Consider the following 26,164-nt stretch of genomic DNA (forward strand, 5'->3'; position numbering starts at 1 on the left):
ACTCCATTATTGATTCTTCCATAAACTGCCAATTATTTGGAATAACTAGAGAGTAGTGAGGAGTCCTTAGTCTATTGACAATTAGGGAAGATCCTTAACCCAGGAAATACTCTTCTTAGTTGCTAAAATTTACTTTTCTTGTTTTTGTGGAGAGCTTGAAATTTCAAGTAATTTTTCTTTGTCTTGTCTTTATACACAGAGATATCACTGTCAGTTGCTCGGAATCTATAGCTCCAGAAAGAATGAAGTGGCTAGGCCAAAGCAAAAACAATGCTCAGCTGTGGGTGTGTCTGCCGGTGAGAGTAAAGTCTGATGCTGTAAAGAACAATATCGCATAGGAACCTGGAATGTTAGGTACATGAATCAAGGTAAACTGGACATGGCCAAGCAGGAGATGGCAAGAGTGAACATCAACATTTTAGGAATCAGTGAACTAAAATGGATGGGAGTGGGTGAATTTAATCCAGATGACCACAATATCTACTGCTGTGGGCAAGAATCCCTTAGAAGAAATGGAGTAGCCCTCATAATTAACAAAAGAGTACAAAACATAGTACTTGGGTGCAGTCTCAAAAATGACAGAATGATCTTGGTTCTTTTCCAAGGCAAACCATTCAACATCACAGTAATCCAAGTCTACGCCCCAACCACTGATGTCGAAGAAGCTGAAGTTGGCTGGCTCTATGAAGACCTTAAGACCTTCTAGAACTAACATTAAAAAAAGATGTCCTTTTCATCATAGGCGATTGGAATGCAAAAACAGGAAATCAAGAGATATGAAGTAACAGGCAAGTCTGGCCTTAGAGTACAAAATGAAGCAGGGCAAAGGCTAACAGAGTTCTGTCAAGAGAATACACTGGTCATAGCAAACACCCTTTTCCAACAACACAAGTGATGACTCTACACATGGACATCATCAAATGGTCTATACCAAAATCAGATTGATTATATTCTTCATAGCTGAAGAAGCAGCAGCTCTATACAGCTAAGACCTGGAGTTGACTGTGGCTCAGGTCATGAGCTCCTTATTGAAAAATTCAGGCTTAAATTGAAGAAAGTAAGGAAAACCACTAGGCTATTCAGGTATGACCTAAATGAAATCCTTTATGATTATACAGTAGAAGTGATTAATAGATTAAAGGGACTAGATCTGGTAGACAGAGTTTCTGAAGAACTATGGACAGAGGTTTGTTGAATAAGCTATGACAAACCTAGACAGCATATTAAGAAGCAAAGACATCACTTTGCCAATAAAGGTTCATATAGTCAAAGCTATTGTCTTTCCAGGAGTCATGTACAGATGTGAGAGTTGGACCATAAGGAAGGCTGAATGCCAAAGAATTGATGCTTTTGAGTCGTGGTGCTGGAGAAGACTCTTGAGAGTCCTCTGGACAGCAAGGACATCAAACCAGTCAATTCTAAAAGAAATAAACCTTGAATATTCATTGGGAGGACAGATGCTGAAGCCAAAGCTCCAATACTTTAGCCACCTGATATGAAGAGCTGACTCACTGGAAAACACCCTGATGCTGGTAAAGATTGAAGGAAAAGGAGAAGGGGGCAACAGAGGATGATATGTTGAGATAGCATCACCGACTCAATGGACGTGAGTTTGAGCCAACTCCAGGAGATAGTGAAGGATAGGGAAGCCTGGCATGTTGCAGTCCATGGGTCACAGAGAGTCGACCATGACTTAGTGACTGAACAACAATAAGAATAAAGAGGATAACTCAGAGTTCATTATAAAGTTGTGTTCATTTTCTCAGTATATTTATCACCTTTAGGATATGATGCTTATAGAGCTGATGGAAGTTTGGATAATTGATACTTGTTCATATATATGGCAGAGAGCATTTAACCTCATTTGGCTATTAATGTTAGATATTGTAAATCTTTTGAGGATAAATCAAAGATCAATTAGATATAGATCCTGACCTTCAAGTATAGCTAATAATCTTAAACTTTGATGCAGAAGGAAAACGTCAATAAAATACCCTGGGAATACAGAGAAAGGAGAAATTAGCTGTGGTGAAAGGAAATTACAGCACAGGAGCTGTCTTTGAAGGGCTAGTGGGATTTGAACACAGGGAGCTAGAGTGGAGAAGGTTGTCTAGGTTCAGACTGTGATTCAGGGCTTTGTGTAAAATACTTTCATGGGCTGGGTTACGTCACTATTTCTGTGGGATTTCTTTTTTATGATTATTTTCTTTTTTTCTGCCAAAACACATTAGGAAGGAGATGAGGGCTGCTGAGCTCACAGGGCCAAGGAGCAATCAGGGCCAGCACACATGTCCGGAGAATCAGCGCCCCCTTTAGCCTGCCCTGGCCAGCGCGGACGCTCCTATAGGTCTAACGCAGCCCGCTAGGTCTCAAGGGACCCCAGGTTGTCACTGTGTTTCAGGTCTGCCTTCTAGAGGTGAAAGTATGACTCCCATAACAATGTTGGATGAAACTGGAAAAATTCAACTACTTGTCTTCTCTTGCTTTTAGCTATTCTTTCTTGGTGATTTACTGACTTGGGCTTCATTTTTTTCCTCCAGAATTGTAGGACTTCACTGTACAAATATGTATTGCATTTATTTTGTGCGTGGAGTCCTATGCTAGATGCTGGGGCCTGGGGTCAACCATACCCCACAGTCTTGGACCTAAGACCCTTGGTGGATTTTGGCCATGGTGGCTGCCACGTCACCTTCCAAAGGCAAATGCAGAGCCAGCAGCAGAAGAAAGGGTAATAACTCCGCTAATTGAACATGATGAGTAAAGGGAACATTCTTCACCTCAGGGCAAACAGAGCAACCTCATCGAGAGTTTCTTGCCCTATTTTTCTCGGGGAGTATAAGACACAGCTGCACACAATAGAACCACAGCCAAATTGGAACTGGGGGAGCTAGCCACGGTGCTTTCTCTTGAAGGATTAAGAAGAGGCTTTTGTGGATGTCAGGAGAGTTTTTTTCCCCTCCCTTAGCTGTGCACAGCAATGTAATTTCCTCCACTGATTTCTGGGCAGAAAGTTAGCATTCCAACAAGATGCGCTTTAATTGATTGCAGTTATTAAATCCCTTAGCTTACAAGCTTATAGTTCAGGATATAAGAGCCACATGGAATTTTAATCATTATCTTTTTTTCTGTATGAAAGAAACTTGACAAAGGCATTGGGAAGAGGAATGGTGAGGGGGTGGTGCTCACTTTGCATGCAACCTACCTTAGGGATTAAGGAAAATGAACTGGAAACCTCACTGATATCTCTTTGGAAGCCACTAAGTTTGCAGACCTGTACTCTGGCTTCTAAATTTATGAATGCCACACTGAGGGAAGCCAGCTATCCCAGGAATAATCAGAGGACCAGGAAAAGCTCTGGGCAGGCACTGCTCCCCAGGGATGCTCCTTCTCACCATTAGCCTTTAATGTCTCTAGGCCACACATGACCAGATCTGCTTATTGGACAATTTATGATGGAATCTAAGACATTTTTCTCCTTTCCGATGATGAGGATCTAATATCCTATTAAAGGCCAGAATATTAGCATACTGGACGGGGTGCCAGTATATTTTCTTTATTGCCTGGCAAGTCTTTAGGTAACATTGTTTTAAATTAAAGGAAAATGTAATACTTAAGCATCAGTTTGTTCCTAGAATCACTGATTGTTTGGAGAATGTGGCAAATTCACTCTGATCCACACACAAAAACTATTGTCTCTTCAGGGAGAAGAGATCCAGCATGTGTCTGTTTTGGAGGAAAAAGCAGTACCTTGGAGCTCCAAATAATTGTACTGAGAAAACCATTTATGTTCGCATCTCAATTTTTTCTTGCAGGGAGAAAACCTTCCAAAAACCATTGTGCCTCCGGCTGTCAGTTCAGATCAGTTCCTGTTTATCCTTGGTTAAGAAAGAGCCAAAGACCTCCCTCTTTGCTGCTTTATATGCAGTGGGAGTCTGGGCTTGATGTAGTTCTGCTCTGTGGGGGCCTGAGCCTGGGGCCAGCCCAGTCAGCTCTCTGTCCCACCCCGCCACCCAGCCCACCTGGTCACTCACCTCACTTTCCTCAGCAGGGGGTGGAGGGACCTCCTTGATAATCTGAAAAGGAAAAAAGAAAATGAACAAATGAGTAGAAATCTCCAGCTACCTACTTTGCAAGAGGCTTGCTTTCAAAAGGTTCCTGGGTGGTGTGGCCATAATTACCACCGTAATGGGTTCAAGCAAGGCAGATGTCTTTCTGGGCAGAATAACTCAGTCATTACAGCATGATCCAAGCTGAGGGCTCCACACTCAACTGTGCCTCTTTTAGTTTTGTATAGAGAAAAAAATATTCCACAGGTAACAGTTTCACCTCTTACCCCAGGTAACTGTCCTGCAAATGTATTCACTCATTTATTCATCTAGTCATTCCCGCATCAACTCATTCACCAATCCACCCAGACCGCTGCACGTCTAACACGAATGGTACACAACAGAAGTTAAGATAGTGCTGCAGAGGTCAGTCAGGTATGGACCACACTCAGACTGTTGGCAACCCCATTAACTGTTGCTGGCCCCAGGTGGTACTCTTGGAGGGAGGGTGTGACAGTCAGGCAGACTGATTCCCAACAGAAGGCAGCAAAGAAGGGGTAACCAGGGATTCCTTTCAGGGCCTTGAAACTGAAGAGGTACAAAGATTTACAGATCAATATTCTAAGACTGAACTCTGCAAACACTGCATCATTTGGGTTAAAGTGAGATGTGTGGTCACTTTGGGAAGGCAAGCATTTGGGAGCCGCTTCTAACCAAAGAGAGGACGGGTAACACGTGGGAGAAGGACAAGCAAGGAGGACAGAGGGGTGGCAGTAAGCCACCTGTCCTCATTTTTATCTCCAACTTGTACACCCCATTCATAAAAGGAAAGCTCTTGCCACCTTTTAGTTAATTCTATTTAAAATTTTTTACAAGGTAGTTTGGCCATTATTCACTCTGACTCTACCATGTGAAAAAGCTGGCTTAAAACTCAACATTCAAAAAACTAAGATCACGGCATCCTGTTCTATCACTTCACGGCAAATAGACGGGAAAAGGTGGAAACAATGGCAGATTTTATTTTCCTGGGCTCCAATATCACTGCAGCAGTGACTGCAGCCATGAAATTAAAAGATGCTTGCTCCTTGGAAGAAAAGCTATGACAAACCTAGACAGTGTGTTAAAAAGCAGAGACATTACTTGCTCACAAAGTCCATATAGTCAAAGTTATGGTTTTTCCAGTATTCATGTACGGATGTGAGAGTTGGACCATAAAGAAGGCTGAACACTGAAGAATTGATGCTTCCAAACTGTGCTTTTCAAACTGATGCTTTTCAGACTGTGGCACTGGAGAAGACTCTTGAGAGTCCCTTGGACAGCAAGGAGAACAAACCAGTCAACCCTAAAGGAAATCAACCCTGATTATTCATTGGGAAGACTGAAGCTGAAGCTCTAATACTATGGCCACCTGATGGGAAGAGGCAACTCATTGGAAAAGACCCTGATGATGGGAAAGACTGAAGTTAAAAGAGGAAGCAGGTGGCAGAGGATGAGATGTTTAGATAGCATCACAGACTCAATGGACATGAATTTGAGCAAACTACAGGAGATAGTGAAGGACAGGAAAGTCTGGCACTTTGTAGTCCATAGGGTTGCAAAGAGTGGAACACAGCTTAGTGACTGAACAACGACCACGTCCCTCGAAGGCTCCCTCCTCTCATACTCCAAACGTTATTATCAGAATGCTGGGACCCCAACACGCAGTCCTTTTCCTCTGAGAATTCTGGTAGATACAAAAGTCATTATGTATCTTTTGATGTGTTAGCATCAGCACTGGCCTGAATCACTTTGTGGATGGGCGCTCAGGTGCTGTCCATGGGACCAGTTTCTTAATCTGGTTGGAGAGCTCTACCGGCTGCAGAGCAGGCTGCCTACTAGGCAGCTCTTCCTCCCGGTCCCTCCTACTAAGCACATCCCACCTTTCATTTGATGATTATTCTGGGACCTCATTTGGGCTCTGATCCCCACTGCTGCCACCCATGCTACCACTATCTGTAATGTCATCTTTGCGTGCTGAGATAGGCCACTCACTTGAGGCTCTACTAACACCAGCCAGGGGACTGAGCCTTCACTCACCTAAAAGGATGGTATTCAATTAATCAAGAGGCAGAAGTGATCATTTCAAACTATTGTTGCATTTGCCTCCATTTCTTGGCCATTGTGAGAAACTTGCTGAAGGTGTTCGTAAAGTACGAAGCCATGATTTTTCTCACCCACTTAACACTGGCTCCAAATTCCTTAAAAAAAAAAATTTCTGAGGAGGGTCATTACCTCCCAATGCTGACTTCCCATTGTCCCAGAGGAAGTGGTGATTTTCAAATAGGAAATGGAAGGAGGAGTGAGGAGCTGGGGACAGCAATCTGGCATGCATCTCTTCTCTCAGGGCGGTCTTAGGGAAGAGAGTGGGAGGAGAGCAGGAGACTTGGGAACACAGACAGATGTTGACAAGAGTGCTGTGAGCTACGTGCTTGCTGAGTACCCTAGGTGAACAGAGGTTCGGTGCAGAGCAGCTGGGCTTTTGTCTTCAAAATGCAATCGGCCTTGTCCCTTGCTGCATGGAATAGTTGTCACTTGTGAACCCCAGACCTGCCTCTTTCTGACTGTGAAGATCAGACAAGTCCCTGAACCTCCTTGACCTCCACTGTCCACTTCTGTGAAATGGGAGCAATAACACTAACCTTGCAGGAACTGAGTCACAGTGAGCAATAATGTTTGCTCTGAAACCAGGTGGGTGCTCAATAGATGGTGCATACTATTATTAGTCCCCTTTCCTTTTCTTATAGTCGCTGTCTCTTGCTTTTATCACATCGTTAATGAAGGTTTCACTTAACACTGCCCGCCATCCCCCCCCACCCCCCCGCCCCAGATATACTGAATGCCTATGTATGGTAATTTCCAGATGGTGCAGCCTACAAGCCAGAGCTTCATAAAATGAGTGAGATAGGCTGGTGTTCAGACAGTGGCCAGGGCGCCTGACAGTGGCCAGGGTCTTCACAGGGGTCAGCAGCAGTGTGTTTTACCACATATGTTTAAACACATGACATCAGCCAGGAAGTGCAGATATCAGCCAAGTGGCCCACCACTCAGACCAACCCATTTGTGAGCTAATGTTCACAGTGTCTTATTGGATATTTATTGAATTTTACAGCCAACAATGTCCCAAGGGGAACCCAAAAGACAAAGCAAAATGCAAGATTTATTAAGTGTTAATCAAAAGCAGACTAATCTATAATCTAGATTCCACTCTGACATACTTGTAAACTGGCCACCTGAGCCTCTGAAAAAATGCCACCATGTTCAGGTAGACAGGATTTAAGCACTTCCATCTGGCCTCCTGGGTTGGGTGTCTGGCTGTATTCAGTGGGAATGAAGAAGACTTCCTATTGCCTCCAGCACCGCCTTCTGTCCCCTAAACACTACCCGCCCCCCACCCCCAATCCTGAAGTGATGGCAAGAGAGCATCTCAAAGTGTGATCCAGGCAGGCTGAGTTGAAGTCATATGATTACTCCAAGTCCTGAAGCTGGATGGGCTGCCTGTGAGTGAGCCAAACCTTCACACCAAGACCAGCGCCTGGGCCACCCAATGGAGTGCTCTGAGCTCACAGCCACATCATCCCTCCCCACCTCATCCGATTGAGGGCCCGAGCCCAGTGGCCTGGAGGAGCAATTGGGCAACAGCCTGCATTGCTCTCAAGCCTACAACCCACTGCCGCCTTGCTGCACACAGACTGGCCCAGGATCACAGGATAAAATGCAGACTGCCCCAGCCCCCACAAGACTTGCAAGACATGCCCCCCCACTTCCCTACCTCACTCCTCTCCACCTCCCTCCCCTTCACTTCTGCCCTTCGGCCTCCTGTCACCTTCCTGTTCCTTCCATGCACCTGGCTGCTTCTCACTGGGAGCGCCTGCTGCCTAGACGCTCGCTGTGTTCCCTGCTTTGTCTGCACGTCTGCAGGTCTCCGTTATGGGGTTTTCTGTCATACTTTTAAATGTAATTGAAAGTTAATTGCATAATTTCTGGGCTTCTAACTAGTATGACTGGAGGATCTTTATTTCTTACAAGAATGCACACAAGAAGCTGCTGAGCACTACCAAACTTAGGCTTGATTTGGGCCACTTCCCTTCTTAGAAGGTTCTGGAGCTTCCTCTTGGTTTTGGGTGGGCTTGTCAGCTCCTTCCTCATTAGGAGGGACAAAGAGAAGATGGATAAGGGTGAAGAGATCCTTAATGAAATGTTTAAGAGGAAAATCACTCAACAGACATATTTGTAAGCATATTTGGAGCTGAAGGAGGTTCAGGGACTTGTCTGATCTTCATGGCAGGACTGGGGAGAACTCTGGTCTGTGATGGTCTGGAACAGAACTGTCTCTTAAGTATGCATGTATATATTTTAGATTTTTTGGGTTATGGTAAAATTCATATAACATTAACCATTTAAAAATGTGAGCCAATTATATTGGGTGTAACAAGTGCTATCAGGTGAATGTGAAGACGCTGTCCAGTTGTCAGTAGTGACCTGGTAGAAATACACAAGACTCTCTCTCACACACACACCTCATCTGCTTTCTCACTTCTGTTTTCCCCTGTGCAGTGCAATTACATATCACACTTGTGAGCATGTATACTTTTCTTCACTAAAGCATTTACTATAGCAGCCTTAACACAAATGTGTGTCCTGGTTAAAGAAGTCAGGGATTCGGGGAAGGAGGAAAATCTTAAGCTTTGGTAGAACTCATGAAGACGTGAGAGACAGAAGATACCCTGAGAGCAAAGGAAACAGAGGGACACCCAAGAGCTTCATCAGAGACCACACTGAAGAACACAAAGAAAGGAGAATGGAACTCATGGGGCCCATCATTTGCTTCACAGGGGATTAGAAGCATGTGCCATGGATGAAGAAAAGGCTATAATGCTGAGAGCAGCAGAAAAACAAATTTGTGGCATTTGTTCTTATTTGGAATCACACAAATAGCTTTTATTTTGTTGTTAAGAAAAGAGGACCCTGGCAAGACATCAAAAGCTGGGCTTCTATTTTAAGCCAGCGCAAAAGGAATAACAAGACAATGAGTCACAGCCATCCACCTCTGTTGTTGTGATACTTCGTCCTAAGAATGTCCTTCCTTCCGTCCTGTTAACTCAGAGGCATGGGGCTACATCATACGCAAACCCATCATGAAACTTCATGTGTTTATATTTAAAAAATTGAGGCATAGAGCTATTTATACTGTAGCATTATTTTAGTTGGGCTTCCCTGTTGGCTCAGACAGTAAAGAATTTGCCTGCAATGCAGGAGACCCAGGTTCAATCCCTGGGTTGAGAAGATCCCCTGGAGAAGGGAATGGCAACCCACTCCAGTATTCTTGCCTTGAGAATCTCAAGGACAGAGGAGCCTGGTGGGCTACAGTCCATAGGGTTGTAAAGAGTTGGACATGACTGAGTGCATGACTAACATACACACAATACTTTAATTAAGAATTTAAAGCATTCAAAATGATAGAAAATTTTAGTGTATTATTAAATGCTAAAAAATGTGTTACTTTAGAAGGTTTTGAGTGTTCTGTTCTGAACCTATTTCCCTCACTAGGCTGTTACTTTCATGGGGCTAAAATTCCATAAGGAATTGACATTTTAATTTATTTATTTTGCTTTTATTTTTAAATTTATTTTTTAATTGGAGGAAAATCACTTTACAATATTGTGATGGTTTCTGCCATATAATGTCACAAATCAGCCATTATGTGTGTGTGTGTATATATATATATATATATATATATATATATAAAACCTCCTTCCCTCCCCCCAACCCTCTAGGTCATCACAGAGTGCCAGGGTGGTCTCTCTGTGTTACATGGCAACTTCTCACCTGTTATCTATTTTACACATGATAGTGTATGTGTGTCCATGCTACTTTCTCCATTTCTTCCACTCTCTCATCCCCACTGTGTCCATAAGTCTGTTCGCTATATCTGTATACCCATTCCTTCTCTGCAAATAGATTCACTGATACCATTTTCTTAGATCCCATATATATGTGTAATATATGATATTTGTTTTTCTCTTCCTGACTTACTTCGTTCTGTATAACAGGCTCTAGAACTCACTAGAACTGACTCAAATCCATTCTTTTTTTTGGTTGAGTAATAATCCATGGTATATATGTACCACAGCTTCCTTATCCATTCATCTGTCAATGAACATCTAGGTGGCTTCCATGTCCTAGCTATTGTAAATAGTGCTGCAGTGAACACTGGGGTACATGTGTCTTTTTCAATTATGGTTTTCTCAGGGTCTGTGCCCTGTAGTGGGATTGCTGGGTCGTATGGTAGTTTTTTATTCCTAGTTTTCTAAGGGATCTCCATATTGTTCTCCATAGTGGCTGTATCAGTTTATATTCCCACCAACAGTGCAAGAGAGTTCCCTTTTCTCTATATCCTCACTAGCATTTATTGTTTGTAGATTTTTTGGTGATGACCATTCTGACTGGTGTGAGGTGATACCACACTGTAGTTTTGTTTTGCATTTCTCTAATAACTAGCAATGTTGAACATCTTTTCATGTGTTTATTGGCCATCTTTGGTCTTCTTTGGAGAAATGTTTGTTTAGGTCTTCTGCCCATTTTTTGATTGGGCTGTTTTTCTGATATTGAGCTGTACGAGCTGCTTATTTATTTTGGAGATTAATCCTTTGTCAGTTATTTGATTTGTAACTGTTTTCTCCCATTCTGAGGGTTGTCTTTTAACCTTGTTTATTTCTTCATTTGCGGTGCAAAAGCTTTTAAGTTTAAGTAGGTCTCATTTATTTATTTTTGTTTTTACTTCCATTACTCTAGGAGTAGGGTCAAAGAGGATCTTTGATTTATGTCAAAGAGTGTGCTGCCTATGTTTTCCTCTACGAGGTTTATAGTTTCTGGCATTACATTTAAGTCTTTAATTCATTTTGAATTTATTTTTGTGTATGGTGTTAGGAAGTATTCTTGTTTCATTCTTTTACATGTGGCTGTCCAGTTTTTCCAGCACTACTGACTGAAGAGGCAGTCTTTTCTCCATTATATACTTTTGCCTCCTTTGTCAGAGATGAGGTGCCCAAAGGTGCAGGGGTTTATCTCTGAGCTTTCTGTTTTCTCCATTGATCTATATTTTTGTTTTTATGCCAGCACCATACTCTCTTGATGACTGTAGCTTTGTAATATAGTCTGAAATCAGGAAGGTTGATTTCTCCAGCTCCATTTTTCTTTCTCAAGATTGCTTTGGCTGTTCAGGGTCTTTTGTTTTTCCAAATAAATTGTGAATTTTTTGTTTTAGTTCTATGAAAAATGCCATTGGTAGTTTGATAGGGATTGCACTGAATCTGTAGATTGCTTTGGGAAGTATAGTCATTTTCACAATATTGATTCTTCCAATCCAAGAACATGATATATCTCTCCATCTGTTTGTATTGCTTTTGATTTCTTTCATCAGTGTCTTAACAGTTTTCTGCATATGGGTCTTTTGTCTCTTTAGGCAGATTTATCCCTAGGTATTTTATTCTTTTTGTTGAAATAGTGAATGGGATTGTTTCCTTAATTTCTCTTTCTGAGTTTTCATTGTTAGTGTATAGGAATGCAAGGGATTTCTGTGCATAAATTTTATATCCTGTGACTTTACTATATTCATTGATTAGCCCTAGAAATTTTCTGGTGGCATGTTTAGGGTTTTCTATGTATAGTGTCATGTCATCTGCAAACAGTGAGTTTTGCTTCTTCTTTTCCAATCTGAATTCCTTTTATTTCTTTTTCCTTCTTTGATTGCTGTGACTAGGACTTTCAAAACTATGTTGAATAATAGTAGTGAGAATGGGCACCCTTACCTTGTTCCTGATCTTAGAGGAAATGCTTCAGTTTTTACCATTGAAAATAATGTTTGCTGTAGGTTTATTATGTTGAGATATATTCCCTCTATGAAGTTTTTTTTAAATCATAAATGGCTGTTGAATTTTTGAAGTGACATTTTTAGAAACACCCTTCAAGTGATGGGAGAAATAATGGTATTTACAGAACTTTTGATGTATCTGCTACTTAACCATTGTTACTTTTGTAAAGAGCACAGGAAAGACAAATGACAGGGCCTGACTTTCTCAACTGGTTTTTGCTCTTTTGTGCTTTCTATGCATAGTAAAACACCAAGGAATCTGAGTAATAATATTCCTTGAGTTTTGGGTAATTTTCAATTGTGAACTCATGCATAGTTTGCATTTACCTATGGAAGTCTTATGAAGACTAAGCTAAGGGATCAGCCTGCCAGAGAGGATTCAAGTTTCATTTTGCAGATTCCTAAGTACTTCTAAACTGTGAATCCCTTTCTCTTAGTTTGTAATTTATAGACCCCAAAGTAATGTATATTTGAACTCTAAAACTGAGAGGTTGTTGTTTTGAATTTTTAGGGACACACACACACATCAAACTCATAGCCCATCCGCTTACTCAAGGTCTCAGCTATAGGCAGAAGATTCAGTCCTACTCTCAAACTTTTATGGATTTATGTAAAGCTATGAAACCAAATGTCTAGGTTATTGAGATTAAAAAATCATCACTGCTTTAGGGTCAGCTAAGTACCTAATTTCCAGAACCTTCTTTATTTTGTCCCTGGAAATGTCTGTTTTCTTGTGATCCTGGTTATGCACTTAAAACAAACTATTATTATACATTTTTCCAGGAATTTTTTGTTTTTATTTTGCTGTGAGGTCTAGTGTATCACCAGCTGGGAGTAATTGATTTTTGCAAATGATTACCTCCTGCATGCTCAGGAGGCATGTTAAGTTTCTTCAATCATGTCTGACTCTGTTCAATCCTATGGACTGTAGCCTGCCAGGCTCCTCTGTCCATGGGATTCTCCAGGCTAGAATATTGGAGTGGGTTGCCATTTCCTTCTCCAGGGGATCTTCCCAACCCAGGGATCGAATCTGTTTCTCTTACATCTCCTGAATTGGCAGGCAGGTTCTTTATCACTAGTGCCACCTCAGAGGGGTTAATGCAAATAAATGTATTTAGATGCTTAAAGTCAGTTGGAGCTTTTGATTTAAAACATCACATATTATGGGACTTCTGGACTGATACCTTAATTCCAACTCTTTTGCTACCTCCCTGGCCTTACAGCTCAGTTGGTATAGAATTCGCCTACAATGCATGAGGCCCGGGTTCAATTCCTGGGTCAGGAAGATCTGCTAGAGAAGGGAGAGGCTACCCACTCCAGTATTCTTGGGCTTCCCTTGTGGCTCAGCTGGTAAAATATCCAACTGCAATGTGGGAGACCTGGGTTCGATCCCTGTGTTGGGAAGATACTCCTGGAGAAGGAAAAGGCTTTCCCACTGCAGTATCCTGGCCTGGGGTATGCCATGGACTGTATAGTCCATGGGTCGCAAAGAGTCAGACACAACTGAGCAACTTTCACTGACCTCATAGGTTCTGTGTGAGCAGAAGCCATCAGGAGAGAGCCGTGTATAGAAGAAATGCCAATGAGATCTGAAAAGCCATATAACAAAAGGCTTTAGTCTCATGGATGGAAGGAGATGCTTGCTGCTATGCTTTTACAATCTAGACTCCAATTCTGATCTCTTAACCTTATAATAAATATCTTTCTAATTAAAATCAAGAAACCAAGGGAAACTAGGCAATGCAATGTGGAGAATGTCCAGCAAGTATGAGATACTAGCTGATGACAGATAAATGAATCTTACTATACAAACAGTATAAATGTAATAGAAACCTCACAGCTGATTAAAGCTGGCCAAGTACTGCCTGAATTCAATAAATTTACACTGTAAAAGTTTAGTAAAGGCTACTGCCAAGGGTGTTGATCTAGAATGTAGTACAAGACATTCTCAAAGAAATGAGTTCAACTTTTTCTGTCTTTTGCATTTGGAACTCAAATTCCAAATAATTCTTGGCCTTTCATCATATCTCCCTTAAGATTGGAATTATTTCAAAGGCAAAACTCATCCATAACTCAAGAGAGAATGGTGGCAAGAATTTTAACATCAGTTGATAAGACCCAAATGACTTACATGGTAATTCAAAAAAAATGGCTATGCACAGTCTCCAGTAGACAATGTGCCAGGCACTGCAAAACTGGGACAGTTTTAAAAAATCCATGAATTCAGATTCCCTGAAGCTTGGAGGAACATCTTGTCTGCCTTGGTTATGGGCAAGGTGATTCCAGCCACGGGGAGTGGCTGTGGATCTTATCAGGACACACACTGAGCAAGGATGGGGCGTGATGTTCACAATGTGTTTGAGCTTGTTGGTGTTGACATACCCTTCGAGAAGGGCAGGAATGAGGCCATTCTTAGGAACCCAGGAATATGACTTTCAGCCAAGTCGGCATTCTCTGCGATTATGTTTCCCAAAGTCTTTGGCAGAATGTTAGTGTCCTTCCAGACATCAGTATGTCTATAGGTGTTTGGGAAGAACTAGTGTACTTCTAGGCGCTGGTATATTAACGGGTGGGGATAGGACTACGCCAAGGGAGAGGGGCTCGAGGGTCAAAAGAAGCTTAAGTGGATGTTGTTTAGAAATGTTGCCCCTGACTACTTGCATCGTATTTTGATGTGTAACCAGATTTGAGGATCACAGGCCAGGACATATTGAAGGGGAGGAGTAGGTTCACTTCCATGAGGTGAGAATAAAAGGAAGTAACCTTAGAGCCAATATGGTTCCAATTTTCTAAATTTTCACATGAGGAAATGAATTTAAAAGATTTGCCTTTAACTGATGGACGATGATCTCATACTGGAACCCTGTAGTCTTTAATGACGGCTCGTCTCTTCCTAGCTCACTCGGGGGCATGAGGATGGTGGTGGGTGGGTTCCCAAGCAAGTGTCAAGGCCAGCCCCGCAGGGATGAGGGAAGTTATGAGGGCAAGGTGGAGATGACAACAGACTGGGTGTTTGGGGCTTGCGGTGCAGGGCAGGCCACGGCAGAACTCTGTGTAATCTTGCAAGTTTCAGAGCAAGGCGTGTCCAGATGGGAATGGGTGGAGGCTGGAAAGGGGTCCAGAAAGCACGATGAATCTAGGCCTAAAATGCCTGGCTAAGGAGCTGCTTGTACTTGTTAGGTTTCTATTAAATAAACTTTAGTAAATCCCTTTGGTGATGTGAGGTTTGGTTGTCTGGCCCTAAAAATTAAATATTATGCTTAAAGGTGTGGAGGGCATTATTTGAAGACTTTATTTTTATTTCAATTTAAGGCATATCAAGTTCCTGATTAGTTTTCATCCCTTGGAATTTGTCACTGGTGATGACAAAGGGGCTTATTTGTTGAGCTACCCTGGAAATTCAATAAAGGTATGAATGATCCTTTACATAATTCTTTAAAAACTGTTTATAAAATACCTACAAAGCCATCAAAAACAAAGCAAAGCAAAAGGGAACTGAATTTTGTTTATATTGAGAGACATTTTCAATACAAGCACATAATCCTTTTCCAACAAACTGAATAAGAATATTTGCTATTATTTGAATAGAAATGTAGCAATTTGATTTCACCTAAATAGTGTGGTTTAATTAGCTGGGTTGCAGAAGAATTGCGACTCTCTAGCAGGATCTCTTTGGAGTAGGAAATGGCAACCCACTCCAGTATTCTTGTCTGGAGAGTTCCATGGACAGAGGAGCCTGGTGGGCTACAGTTCATGGGGTCGCAAAGGGTTGGACACGACTGAGTGGCTGAGCACAGCACAGCAGGATCTCTTACTTTCTTTCTAGTTCTGGAAAAAAATGCACAACCTACTCTTAACCATTTTAAAGTGGACAGTTCAGTAGTGTCAAGTATATTCATGTTGTTAGGCAACCAAGCTCCAGAACTTTCTCATCTGGCAAAATACAGCAGGATCTTTTGGCTCAGGGCTCTTGACCCCATTTACCTTCCAATAAAATGGGCACATTTCTAGGATTATATTTAAGAAGCAGATATAAATGTGCTTTGTTATGCAATGTTTGATACATATAAAGCCATGTGTTAACAGACATGTAATTTATGAAACCTAATAATAATGATACAAACACTTATGAGATTACCATGCCCTACAGTTCCACTGTTTGTGAGTTCCTTGCATATCCCAAGATGATTTAGCTTTTTAGTTTAGTTTGGAAAACATATGAATTACATGCCAGGCGCTGTACTCCTTTATAGGATGATTTTCTGTGATTAGTGTCTCCCTCCCCGGAGGGGTTCACTGTATAGTGACAGGAACATATATATGAATGAGTCGTTGTGTTAGAACGAAATAATTCTCTAGTCCAGGGGTTCCCAGTCTTTTTGGCATCAAGGACAGGTTTCATGGATGACAATTTTTCCAAGGATGGCAGGGTTGGAGGGATGGTTTTGTGATGATCCAAGCTCATCATATTTAGGGTTCATGCTCCTATGGGAATCCAATGTGGCCACTGATCTGACAGGAGGCAGAGCTCAGGTGGTAATGTGAGCAACAGGGAGTGGCTGAAAATATAGATGAAGCTTCCCTCACTGGCCTGCCTGCGGCTCACCTCCCGCTGTGCAGCCCTGGTTCTAACAGACCATTGACCAGTGCTGGTCTGAGGGCTGGGGAACCTCTGCTTTAACAGATGTGTGAAAAAAGTGCTACGAAAACCAAGGAAAGTTGAAGCTAATTCTCCCAGGTGGGAAAAAGGAAAACTAGTTAGATGGAGTAATCATGAGCAGGACTACAAAGAGGAATCGTAGACAGAATAGATAAAGACTATGACATTATTTCAGCAAGTGGAAACAACAGAAAGAGATCAATAATAACTACATGGTATGTTCAAGGAGCCCCAAAGAACAGAGCGAGCCTGGAGACAGCTCTTTTTCCATTTGACTACTCAAAGAACTTTGAGATTTATAAGTAACAGTCTTGAACTGGGCATGGTTAATGTCTGTGGAACTACACTCCTGGCTTCCAACAGCTTATGTCTATAGGGGAAGATTGACAAGTAAACAATCAGTAACAACAGCATGGTTGGTGCCATGAAGAAGCGCTCACGGGATGCTTGGGGAGTCCATGCACACACAGGGAGGAGGGTAGCAGGTGAGGCTGGAGAAGGGGTTTGTGGCCAGACTGGGAAGGGTCTACACATGCCAAGTCAAGGAACTTGAAGTCTATTTTAGAGAACTTGAACAGTCACAAGGATTTGGGGCAGGGAAGACAGTGGGATCATGAACTGTTTCCTTGATTTTTTTTTTTAAAGAAAAAAACCTAGTGATGGTAGACTAAAAGAGCAGTTAGAAAGTTATTGCAATAGTTCAGGTGGGAGATGTAGAACCTTAGACTAGGGCAATGACATCCATCCATTCACTCATTCATTCATTCCAAACTATTTGTTAAGCAACTCCTGAGTGCTAGGTGTTATACTTGGGCTGGGGTAGAGGATGTGGACAGAAGTGCCAGATGAGACAGGGTGTGGGAGAAGAGGATGCCCTATACACAATTCTGAGGTGAGAGAAGACAAGAAAAGAGGGAGAAGACATTGGCAATCACTCTGCTGTCTCTAGTTTGGGCAGCTCAGAGGATGATGACATATCCAATGATGAAGACCAGTTCTGGGGTCAACAAGTTTAACTGGGACATGTTGTGGGGTCTGGTAGAGATACCCATGTTTGAGAAATCCACTGGGTCCTGATACTATAGACCTGATCTTTTGAAGCCAAGGCCAGAGATGGCTGGCCACATTGAAAAAGCCATCAGCATATCCGTTGTAGCCAAAGTCATGAGTGTTGGTGATATTGCCAGAGACAATGTGTAGAGAAGGCTGAAGACAATCTCAAAGAACAAGAGGTGAGCAGCAGCAGAAGGAGACAGAAGAGTCAGCAGCAGGCAGCAGGGGAGAGAGTTGAAAGGAGAGAGTGCCCACTGCTGAAAGAACTAGAGTAGGAGGAGAAATGAGCACTCCTGGCTGGGAGAAATGAGCACTCCTGGCTGGGAGAAATGAGCACTCCTGGCTGAGAGAAATGAGCACTCCTTGCAAGGGATGGACTAGAGAAACAATGGTGATGGAGCCCAGGGTGCAGCAGGCTGAAGAGCGAATAGAATAGTCTGCTCTGCAGAGAAGGTTTCAGATGAAAGAGAGGGAGAAGGAATAGGGCAGCTTGAAGGAGGAATAAGCAATGACACATTCAAAAAGGTTGAAGGAGGCCAGCAGGCAGTGGGGAGGAAGACGGTGGAAAGGATGAACATACCATAGGCAGAGGTGAGTGGGGGAGAACAGGATGAAAGACAGGAGTGGGAGGAGAAGGAGAGGGGCCCGTCTGCATCCGGGGAAGGGAAGGATGTTGGAGAAGGATGCACACAAGTCTGTTTGAAGTGGAAGGTTTCCATCTTCTCACTGAGACAGAAGAGCAGGTTGCCTGTTGGGAGTGAAAGGGCCAGAAGTAGCATAGACATCTCCAGGAGAAGAACAGTCTGGGAGAGACACTGTGAGGGAATCTGGGGCTCCATACGGATGAGGTCAGAGTTTGCTAAGCAATTCAAAGGACCGGTAAATGTGCCCTGGCTTCATCAGTGTGCTCGGGCAATTATTTTCTGAAGGGATCAGCATCTTGGGAACAGGAGAGAAGACTTACAATTGCTCTGTTCAGGTGCAGGAAGGGGACAGGGCAGATGGAGAAGGAGTTATGGAATCAAGGGTGTTCCTGAGAGTGGCAACATGGGGTCAATAGGTTAAGAGACCATGCAAGCTTTTATTCTACCCCCAGATTTTTGATTTGGAGGAGTCAAGTCCCCACTACTAATCAGGGATCTATCAGTGCCTGGTGACCTGCTGAAATTTAGGCCGGAAGTGATGGCCTTTCCCTGTGTACATGAAGCTACCACCCTAGCTGGACTGCAGGCTCTCGTTAGGGTGCTGCCTCTTGGCTGGGATGACGGTAGACACCCAGGGTTACCTACACTTTCTTGATCTATATTAGATGATATTTACTGCTAATACCACTGATTCATTGTTGACTTTTTCACTCCTACAGTATATTTCAACCCTTTTTTCATGATCATCGTCTTATTTAGATTTCTTGGTCTTCCTTTTTTAAAAGTTCAATCTAGAAAGTTCAATAATATTGGACCAACTAATAAGTAGATGGAATGGCCACTGCATGACTTAAAGGGTTCTGGCAATGCCCCTTGTGGAATTGAGGCAGGGCTCTATTTATTTGTCTATTTGGGGGTAAAATATTGGCTCCTGAATTCCCTTTCTGCAACTGCAAATAAGCCCAGGCTACATAGTCCAGTGACTCTCTCCCTTTCAATGGGAATGCTTTCGGTGCTAGTGAATAAAGGTAGGAATCTTAGAAATCAAAGGGTTACCTGGGGATATTGAGGTCCAAGCTGGGAAACACTAAAAGGTTTTGATCCAGGATCTGGAAAAATTCTCTCTCCATTGGTCACCACTGATAGACTATTCTCTGCTATTTGGGCAAGAAGTTAACCCAGGTTCCATCTAGGCAGAAGATAAGAGCCAGATGGGAGTAAGGTCCTTTCAGAAAGGCAAAATGCAATGAGTAGCACCAGTCGCTCTCACCCTTCAGATTTCTTCTTTCAGATGGGGCCAGCAGGAAGTGAGAGGATGCTGAGTTCTGCAGAGGGCCAGCTTGTAGTAACCAACACACTTGCTCTGGTCATCCTGGTCATTACTTTTAAAATGTTCATTATGATGAGTAAAGAGTGATCTAATTGCCTGCCCTTCTCCCCCTGCCAGCCTCCAGGACTTTGTGGACCACCCCCATTCCCAGTTCATATTCAACCACTAAATGGTTAATGTTTGGCTCAGTTGGGGTGGCGGGGCGGGGGGCTTGAAGGTTGTTAAATACTTTAAATATCATTCCTGGAGAGAACTGTGCAGAAGACAGAGGAAGGACACAGCAGAGAATCCTCATGGCCTCCTCACATTACAGACCCTTTCTGTCCTCTGGTTAATTTCCATCATTGAGATGTGGCTTTGGTACCAGGTCATGAGGCATTCCTCACACTCGAGGCAGGGTAGAGAGAAGGACAGAGGAAGGTTTCAGGACCATCAGTCACAAGGATGCCCTCTGTCAGTCCCAGACTGTGGAGAGGGGCTGCTGTCAAACAAGGGAGAGAAACTTCCTGCATTCTGCCTCCTAGGGAGGCAGGAGATGATGTCTGCCCTCCTTCCTGTATACTCCCTTCAGAAAACACATGACTTTATCCCATCCCCATCAGAACATCACCATTCATGAAGGAAGCCAGTGATCAAGAAGCAATTTTGGGGGTACACCAAGTGTCAGAGCCCCAGCCAGTTTTCAGAAATAGCTGTGAGGGCAATTTGTATAGACCTCATAAACAGGGAAATCAATCTCTAAGATCTTCCCCTTGCAAAGAAATCCTTCATGACTTACAAAATCAGACTGCATTAAGACTTTTGGCTGTCTTCCAAAGCAACATAGGCTTAACCAGATAGAATCGTTGAAAAATATTTTGAATATTGCAAAACAATCTGGCCTTATGTAATCCTGCTCCCAATAACTAAAGGCGTTAATTAAGAGGCATTTTCCTGGAAAATAAAACCACAATAAGATATCATTTCATGCCTGTTAGGATGGTTATCATGAAAAAGACAATAACAAATGTTAGTGGAACTCCTTATACACCATTCATGGGAACATAAACTGGCATAGCCACAGTGGAAAACAGTATGGAGTTTCCTAAAAAAATTAGAAATAGAACTACCATATGACCCAGAAATTTCACTTTTAGGAAACAAAATTACTATCCCAAAGAAGTACCAGTAGCCTCATGTTCATTACAACCTTATTTATAATAGCCGAGACATGGAAACAACCTATGAAGGATGAATGGATAAAGAAGATGTGATATGCATATATAGTGAAATACTATTCGGTCATAAAAAAGAAAGAAATCCTTTCATTTGTGACAACATGGATGGGCTTTGAGGACATCACGCTAAGTGAAGTAAGTCAAGCAGAGCAAGACAAATACTGTATGATCTCACACGTGGAATTTAGAAGAACCAAATCCATAAAAGCAGATCAGATTTGTGGTTGCCAGGGGCAGGGGTTGGGATACAGGGTTGAGGGTAGAGGAATTGAGTGAAGGTAGTCAAAATGTACAAATTTCCAGTTAGTTCTAAGATAAATAAGCTCTGGAGCTGTAATGTAAGACATGATGTCTACAGTTGAGACTACTGTACTGTCCATTTAACAGTTGCTAAGAAAGTAGTTCTTGGGCTTCCCTGGTGGCTCAGAGGTAAAGAATTCATATGCCAGTGCAGGAGACGTGGAATTGATCCCTGGGTTGGGAAGATCCCCTGGATGAAGGAAATGGCAACCCACTCCAGTATTCTTGCCTGGGAAATCCTATGGACAGAGGAGCCTGGCCGGCTATAGTCCCTGGGGTCACAAAAGGGTCAGACATGACTTAGTGACTAAACACCACCACCACTACCAAGAAAGTAGTTCTTAAAAGTTCTTATCACAAAGGAAAAGGTGTGTAACTATGTGGGGTAAAGGGATGCTTGTTGTGAGAAACTTTGTGCAATACAAGTATCAAATCATTAAGTTGTAGACTGTAAACTTATAAAATGTTATATGTCAATTATATCTCAACAAAACTGGAAAAAAGAGACATTTCTCACCAATATAAATTGAACACCATATGGTACAGTTATGTATTCTTATTATAGTAACTATTTTAAAATAATAATATTAATTATTGTTATTAAAGATAATACAAGGAACTGTTTCAAGCAGTATATATATATGCATATACATATATATCTATAGAGATAAAGATATACATATTTATGATCCTTTAATTTTCACTATCTACCTATGAGGTCAGAGCTCATTGTCCTCAGTATGCAAATGAGGAAACTGGGGGACAGGGTGGTTAAGTAACTTGCTCAAGATCACACAGCAAGTCATAGAGTACTGCTTGGCTGTTCTATTGCTTCTAGCTGCCTCCACTCAGAAGTAATAGTTTTTAACAATTAAAGGGACTCAGTGAACAAAGGGGATGCCCGCTATAACAGAAGCCCTGGTGCTCACTTTGGGCTGCCATCAATACCACCACCAGCCACCCCTTCTTTAAGAGCCCACTACAAGGTCTCCCTCCAGAATTCCAGACTTGGAAATGTGTATATTTCTGAATCACCATACAGAGCACTCTGGCTGGCTCATTTTTTTTTTAAACCTTCCAAATAAAATGGTTGTGAAGCCTTAAGTATTTAAACATTTAACTTTTGAGGCTGCCGTGGCTGAGACAGCTTAAAATCTTGGTGAAATCACTCCAGCCTGGATTACACTAATTGACCCAAGATTTGCACCTGTCTGGAGTCCCTCCCCACCACACATTCTTGTCTGCTAAAAGTCATCTTTTCCCGTCTACACCAGAGGCTTCTGTTGGTGCAAAGGCTTTGCTTTCCAGAAATCCTTGCCACATGGATCCATATCCTGGCTGAATTTCTTGTTTCATTCATTTCCCATCTCCTTAAGATGACATTTGAAGACATTTCCTCCTTCTGTTCAAGTCTAGTGCTCTATGAGTCTTTGGTTTCTGTTCTTCACACAGAATTTTTAAAAAAAACAAACAACTTTTTTTTTTTTTTTTTGCTATACTGTGCAGCATGTGGAACCTTAGTTCCTTGGCCAGGGATTGAACCTGTGCCCCCTGCACTAGAAGTGCAGTGTTAACCACTGGAACACCAGGGTATTTCCACACATAGATTTTAGGAGCTTGTGCTGTGTGCTTCAATGCTGGCATTCCAGAGATAAAGTGAAGACAGATTGGCCTGGAGAGTCTCATCATCTGTTTTCTCCTCCTGGGCTGGCCATAGGAGGACTGAAATCCAGGGAATGAAAGATCCTGCAGCAGCAGAGCAGCACTGATTCCAACCTGCCTGGCTTCACAGTGCATGCTCTGACTCTGCAAGAAGGCAGGGCACATGCTAGAACTAGACTTGTGAGACCTAATGTTTTCCTTCATTTGGATATTATGTTGTTTGGGCTTTTCCTTTTGTTTGGGTCTCTGTGCCAGGGAATAGAAACTGATTGTTGCTGTTGTTTAGTCAGTAAATCCTTTCCGACTCTTTTGTGACCCCATGGACTGTAGCCCACCAGGCTCCTCTGTCCATAGAATTTCCCAGGCAAGAATACTAGAGTGGATTACCATGCCCTCCTCCAGGGGATCTTTCTGACCCAGGGATCGAACCCATGTCTCTTATGTCTCCTGCATTGGCAGGTGGGTTCTACACCACTAGCGCCACCTGGGAAGCCCAGGTGCATGCTATAAAAGGTAGGTGCCACTCTGTATTGTTAAAAATAGAGGCCTAAGTCACTTTCTCGGATGAGCTGACTAGTTGCTAAGACCAAGTTGGCTTTGGAAGTGTATCAGTTGATGTAATTCAACAAATATGTGTGTGTATGTGTGTGCACACATGCACATGTATCAAACACACATACATTCATGTGTACTGGTTACCTATCAACTAAGCCTCATCATTTACAGTATTCTGCTAATCCTTCCTAGGCACTGGACCCAGAGCAAGCCCTCCAGCTGTCCTTCGCAAATGGCATGTCCACTGGTAAGCTCACTCCCTAACCCATTTGAACTCCCAAAGACTCAGTTTTATTGACTGTGTTAGATGTGGCCAATTTTGTATTAATTGTACCAAAAAGTGCTAGATTTATTCTTAATTATTTACACATTTTCTTGTTACCCTTTCCTTGCTTGTGGGACTGTTAACTTTGTGTCACTCTTTGCTTTGTGTGGCCAGAGGCCCAAGGTCAGGGGAGGAGGTTACGTCACTTACCACAGTGCAGCAGAGGGGCCAGAACCACCAGAGGAGAGCCAGGGCCAGGAGTAGGAACAGGATCAGCAGGGCAATTGCCAGGATGGAGCCATCGGACTGTGGGGTCAAGAGAGAAGGTGGTCAGCAGTGGGACTGGCTATGTGTACAACCAACATGGAGCTTGGATGGGGCAAGACAACCCCTGTGGTCCCCCGCCCCACACTCCCATCCTCAATATGCAGATTTAAGGCCCAGAGAAGTGCACAGTTCGCCAAGCAAATGGCTGAGATTCTGCCCAGCATTTTGGGCAACACATTCTATATAGTCAATTCACATGAGAAACAGATTCCTCTTTTTAGGGAGGCCCTATTCTTCTCTTTGAACAACATCCCAAAGGACTAATTCTGCCACAGACAGAGCAGATGGCTGCTCAGGCATCTGGGCTCTGAGAAGGCCTGCCACTCCCTACCTGCCTGCGGACCATCACCCTCTGCCCGCTGACAGTTTCCTGCTCCCTGGATCTGCTGTTCCTGCCACCACCTGGTCTGGACTCAGGACAGTTGTCAGGACTCAGTCTGCTCCCCTGAACCTGTTGCTCATATGTTCATGTAATAGATTCACGAGCAAAGACCAAAGCCCACAGATAGGATGTGATAAAGGGCAAAGGGATTCCAGGGTATGGAGGGTAAAGCAGCTGCTGCTGGCCCTGGGAGGGGAGGGGTGTGGTGGCTGAGTCAATGCTGCTGTCAGATCCAGTGAGACAGGCAGCCAAGACAAATTATGCCCACTTCCAAACATGCCTAGGCCAGCCCCCAAAATGACAGTTGCCATGGCCTGAGATGGTTAACTTTTAGCAGCAGAGATCTCATTGACTGGGTGTCAGTATTCCGAGGCTGCTGGTTCAAAGAGGCAGATTTAAGCGCCCTCCATCTCCCTTCCTTCCCAGCTCCTGGGAATGCAAGGGGGCACAATGTTTGGAGCTAGGGGTTAGAGGCAAGTTGTCACAGGTATTAATTGTCGTGGGTACCCCTTCTTGCCAGTACAGCCAGCACTTCTACTTTTAGCACCTCCCTGGGAAAATCAGGTATGTTTGCACAGATAATGATGATAAAGATGATGATGATGATGATAAAGGAAAGCAACCTAAATGTTTAACAAAGAACGACTAATAATACATTATAGAACCACCATACAGTCAGTTACTCTGTAGACATTATGTTTGCAAATATCTAAATGACCCAAGAAAACACCCCTGATATAAAGAGTGGACTTATGTATATATGTCAAGAGTGAGAGAGAGACTGAGGGATATTTACTAAAATATTAATGGTGGTTTTGCAGGTAGTGGGTTAATGGTAATTAAAAAAAAAAATCTATCTTTGTTTTTTTCTCTTTTCAGCATTGAATAATAAGAAAACAAACTCCTGAAGTTGTATTTTAAACATCTGCACTTGGGGCTCCGCCCTTTGGTGTGAGCGCTCACGTGACCCTGGGGCTCTCACCCTGGGTTGGAGAACCTGTGGGGTACACAGGCGGGCTCAACTGGATGGAAGGTGTCACCCTCCCAAAATGACACTCATGAATTTTAGGGCACATGACTTCACGGGAAGCTGTTCCCAGTGTGACCAGGTTCTCAAAGCTGCTCCCTCCCCGCTGTTTCCAGAGCTGGGAGGCTGTGTGGCCTGTCCGAGGTTACACAGTGGGTTAATGGCAGAGCTGGGGTGTGACTCACTCTTACTCTGAGTGCGCATCAGGGACTGCTGGAAGCTGTTCAAAGGCATCTCTTACTCTGTGGAATGTCTTTGACCTAAAAGCCAGGGAACTAAACATTTGACTCCCACCAAGCCGAGGCTTGGGAATGCCCTATTGCACCCGAGGGAGCTGCACCTCACAAGTGCAGGTGCAGGGCTGGGCAGTGGGTGGGGAGGGGTCACGGTGGCCAGAGGATGCTCCTGGACCACAACATTCATGCATGAGCTACAGCAGAAAATGATGCTCTCCTGGAAGACACAAGGAAATGATGTGTGTTTTCCAGACTTACTGTTAGTCAAAGGCAACCCTCTTGATCTTTCCATCCCTACATTCCATGCCCATAAAATGGAGATACTAAACCTCACCTGCCTCATTGCATTGATGTGAGGACAAAATGAATTATAAGATGAAAGCAGACATGACTGGATGAGAGATTTGGAAGCCATCAAGCCAGACACTGCTTGTAACTCACCCTCTCTCTGTTTCCACATGGCCAGCAAATATGGTGGCCATTTCACATCATAAATCTGTTTGCACTTAGAATAATAAGTAATTTTGTTACTGCAAGGCTTATAAACCTTT

General features: G+C 43.0%; 1 protein-coding gene across 1 annotated transcript in view; it reads right to left on the bottom strand.

Moving 5' to 3' along the window:
- Positions 1–26,164, bottom strand: part of ANTXR1 (ANTXR cell adhesion molecule 1) — a 253,071-nt gene that overhangs the window by 78,540 nt on the left and 148,367 nt on the right. Inside the window, exons 13-14 of the mRNA XM_065929030.1 lie at positions 23,852–23,947; positions 4,032–4,073 (exon numbers count right to left, since the gene is read on the bottom strand). Coding sequence (XP_065785102.1) covers positions 4,032–4,073; positions 23,852–23,947 — 138 coding nt within the window. The remainder of the gene's footprint in view (positions 1–4,031; positions 4,074–23,851; positions 23,948–26,164) is intronic.

This window comes from Muntiacus reevesi, chromosome 3 (genome assembly GCF_963930625.1).
Source record: "Muntiacus reevesi chromosome 3, mMunRee1.1, whole genome shotgun sequence".
Taxonomy (NCBI): Eukaryota; Metazoa; Chordata; class Mammalia; order Artiodactyla; family Cervidae; genus Muntiacus; species Muntiacus reevesi.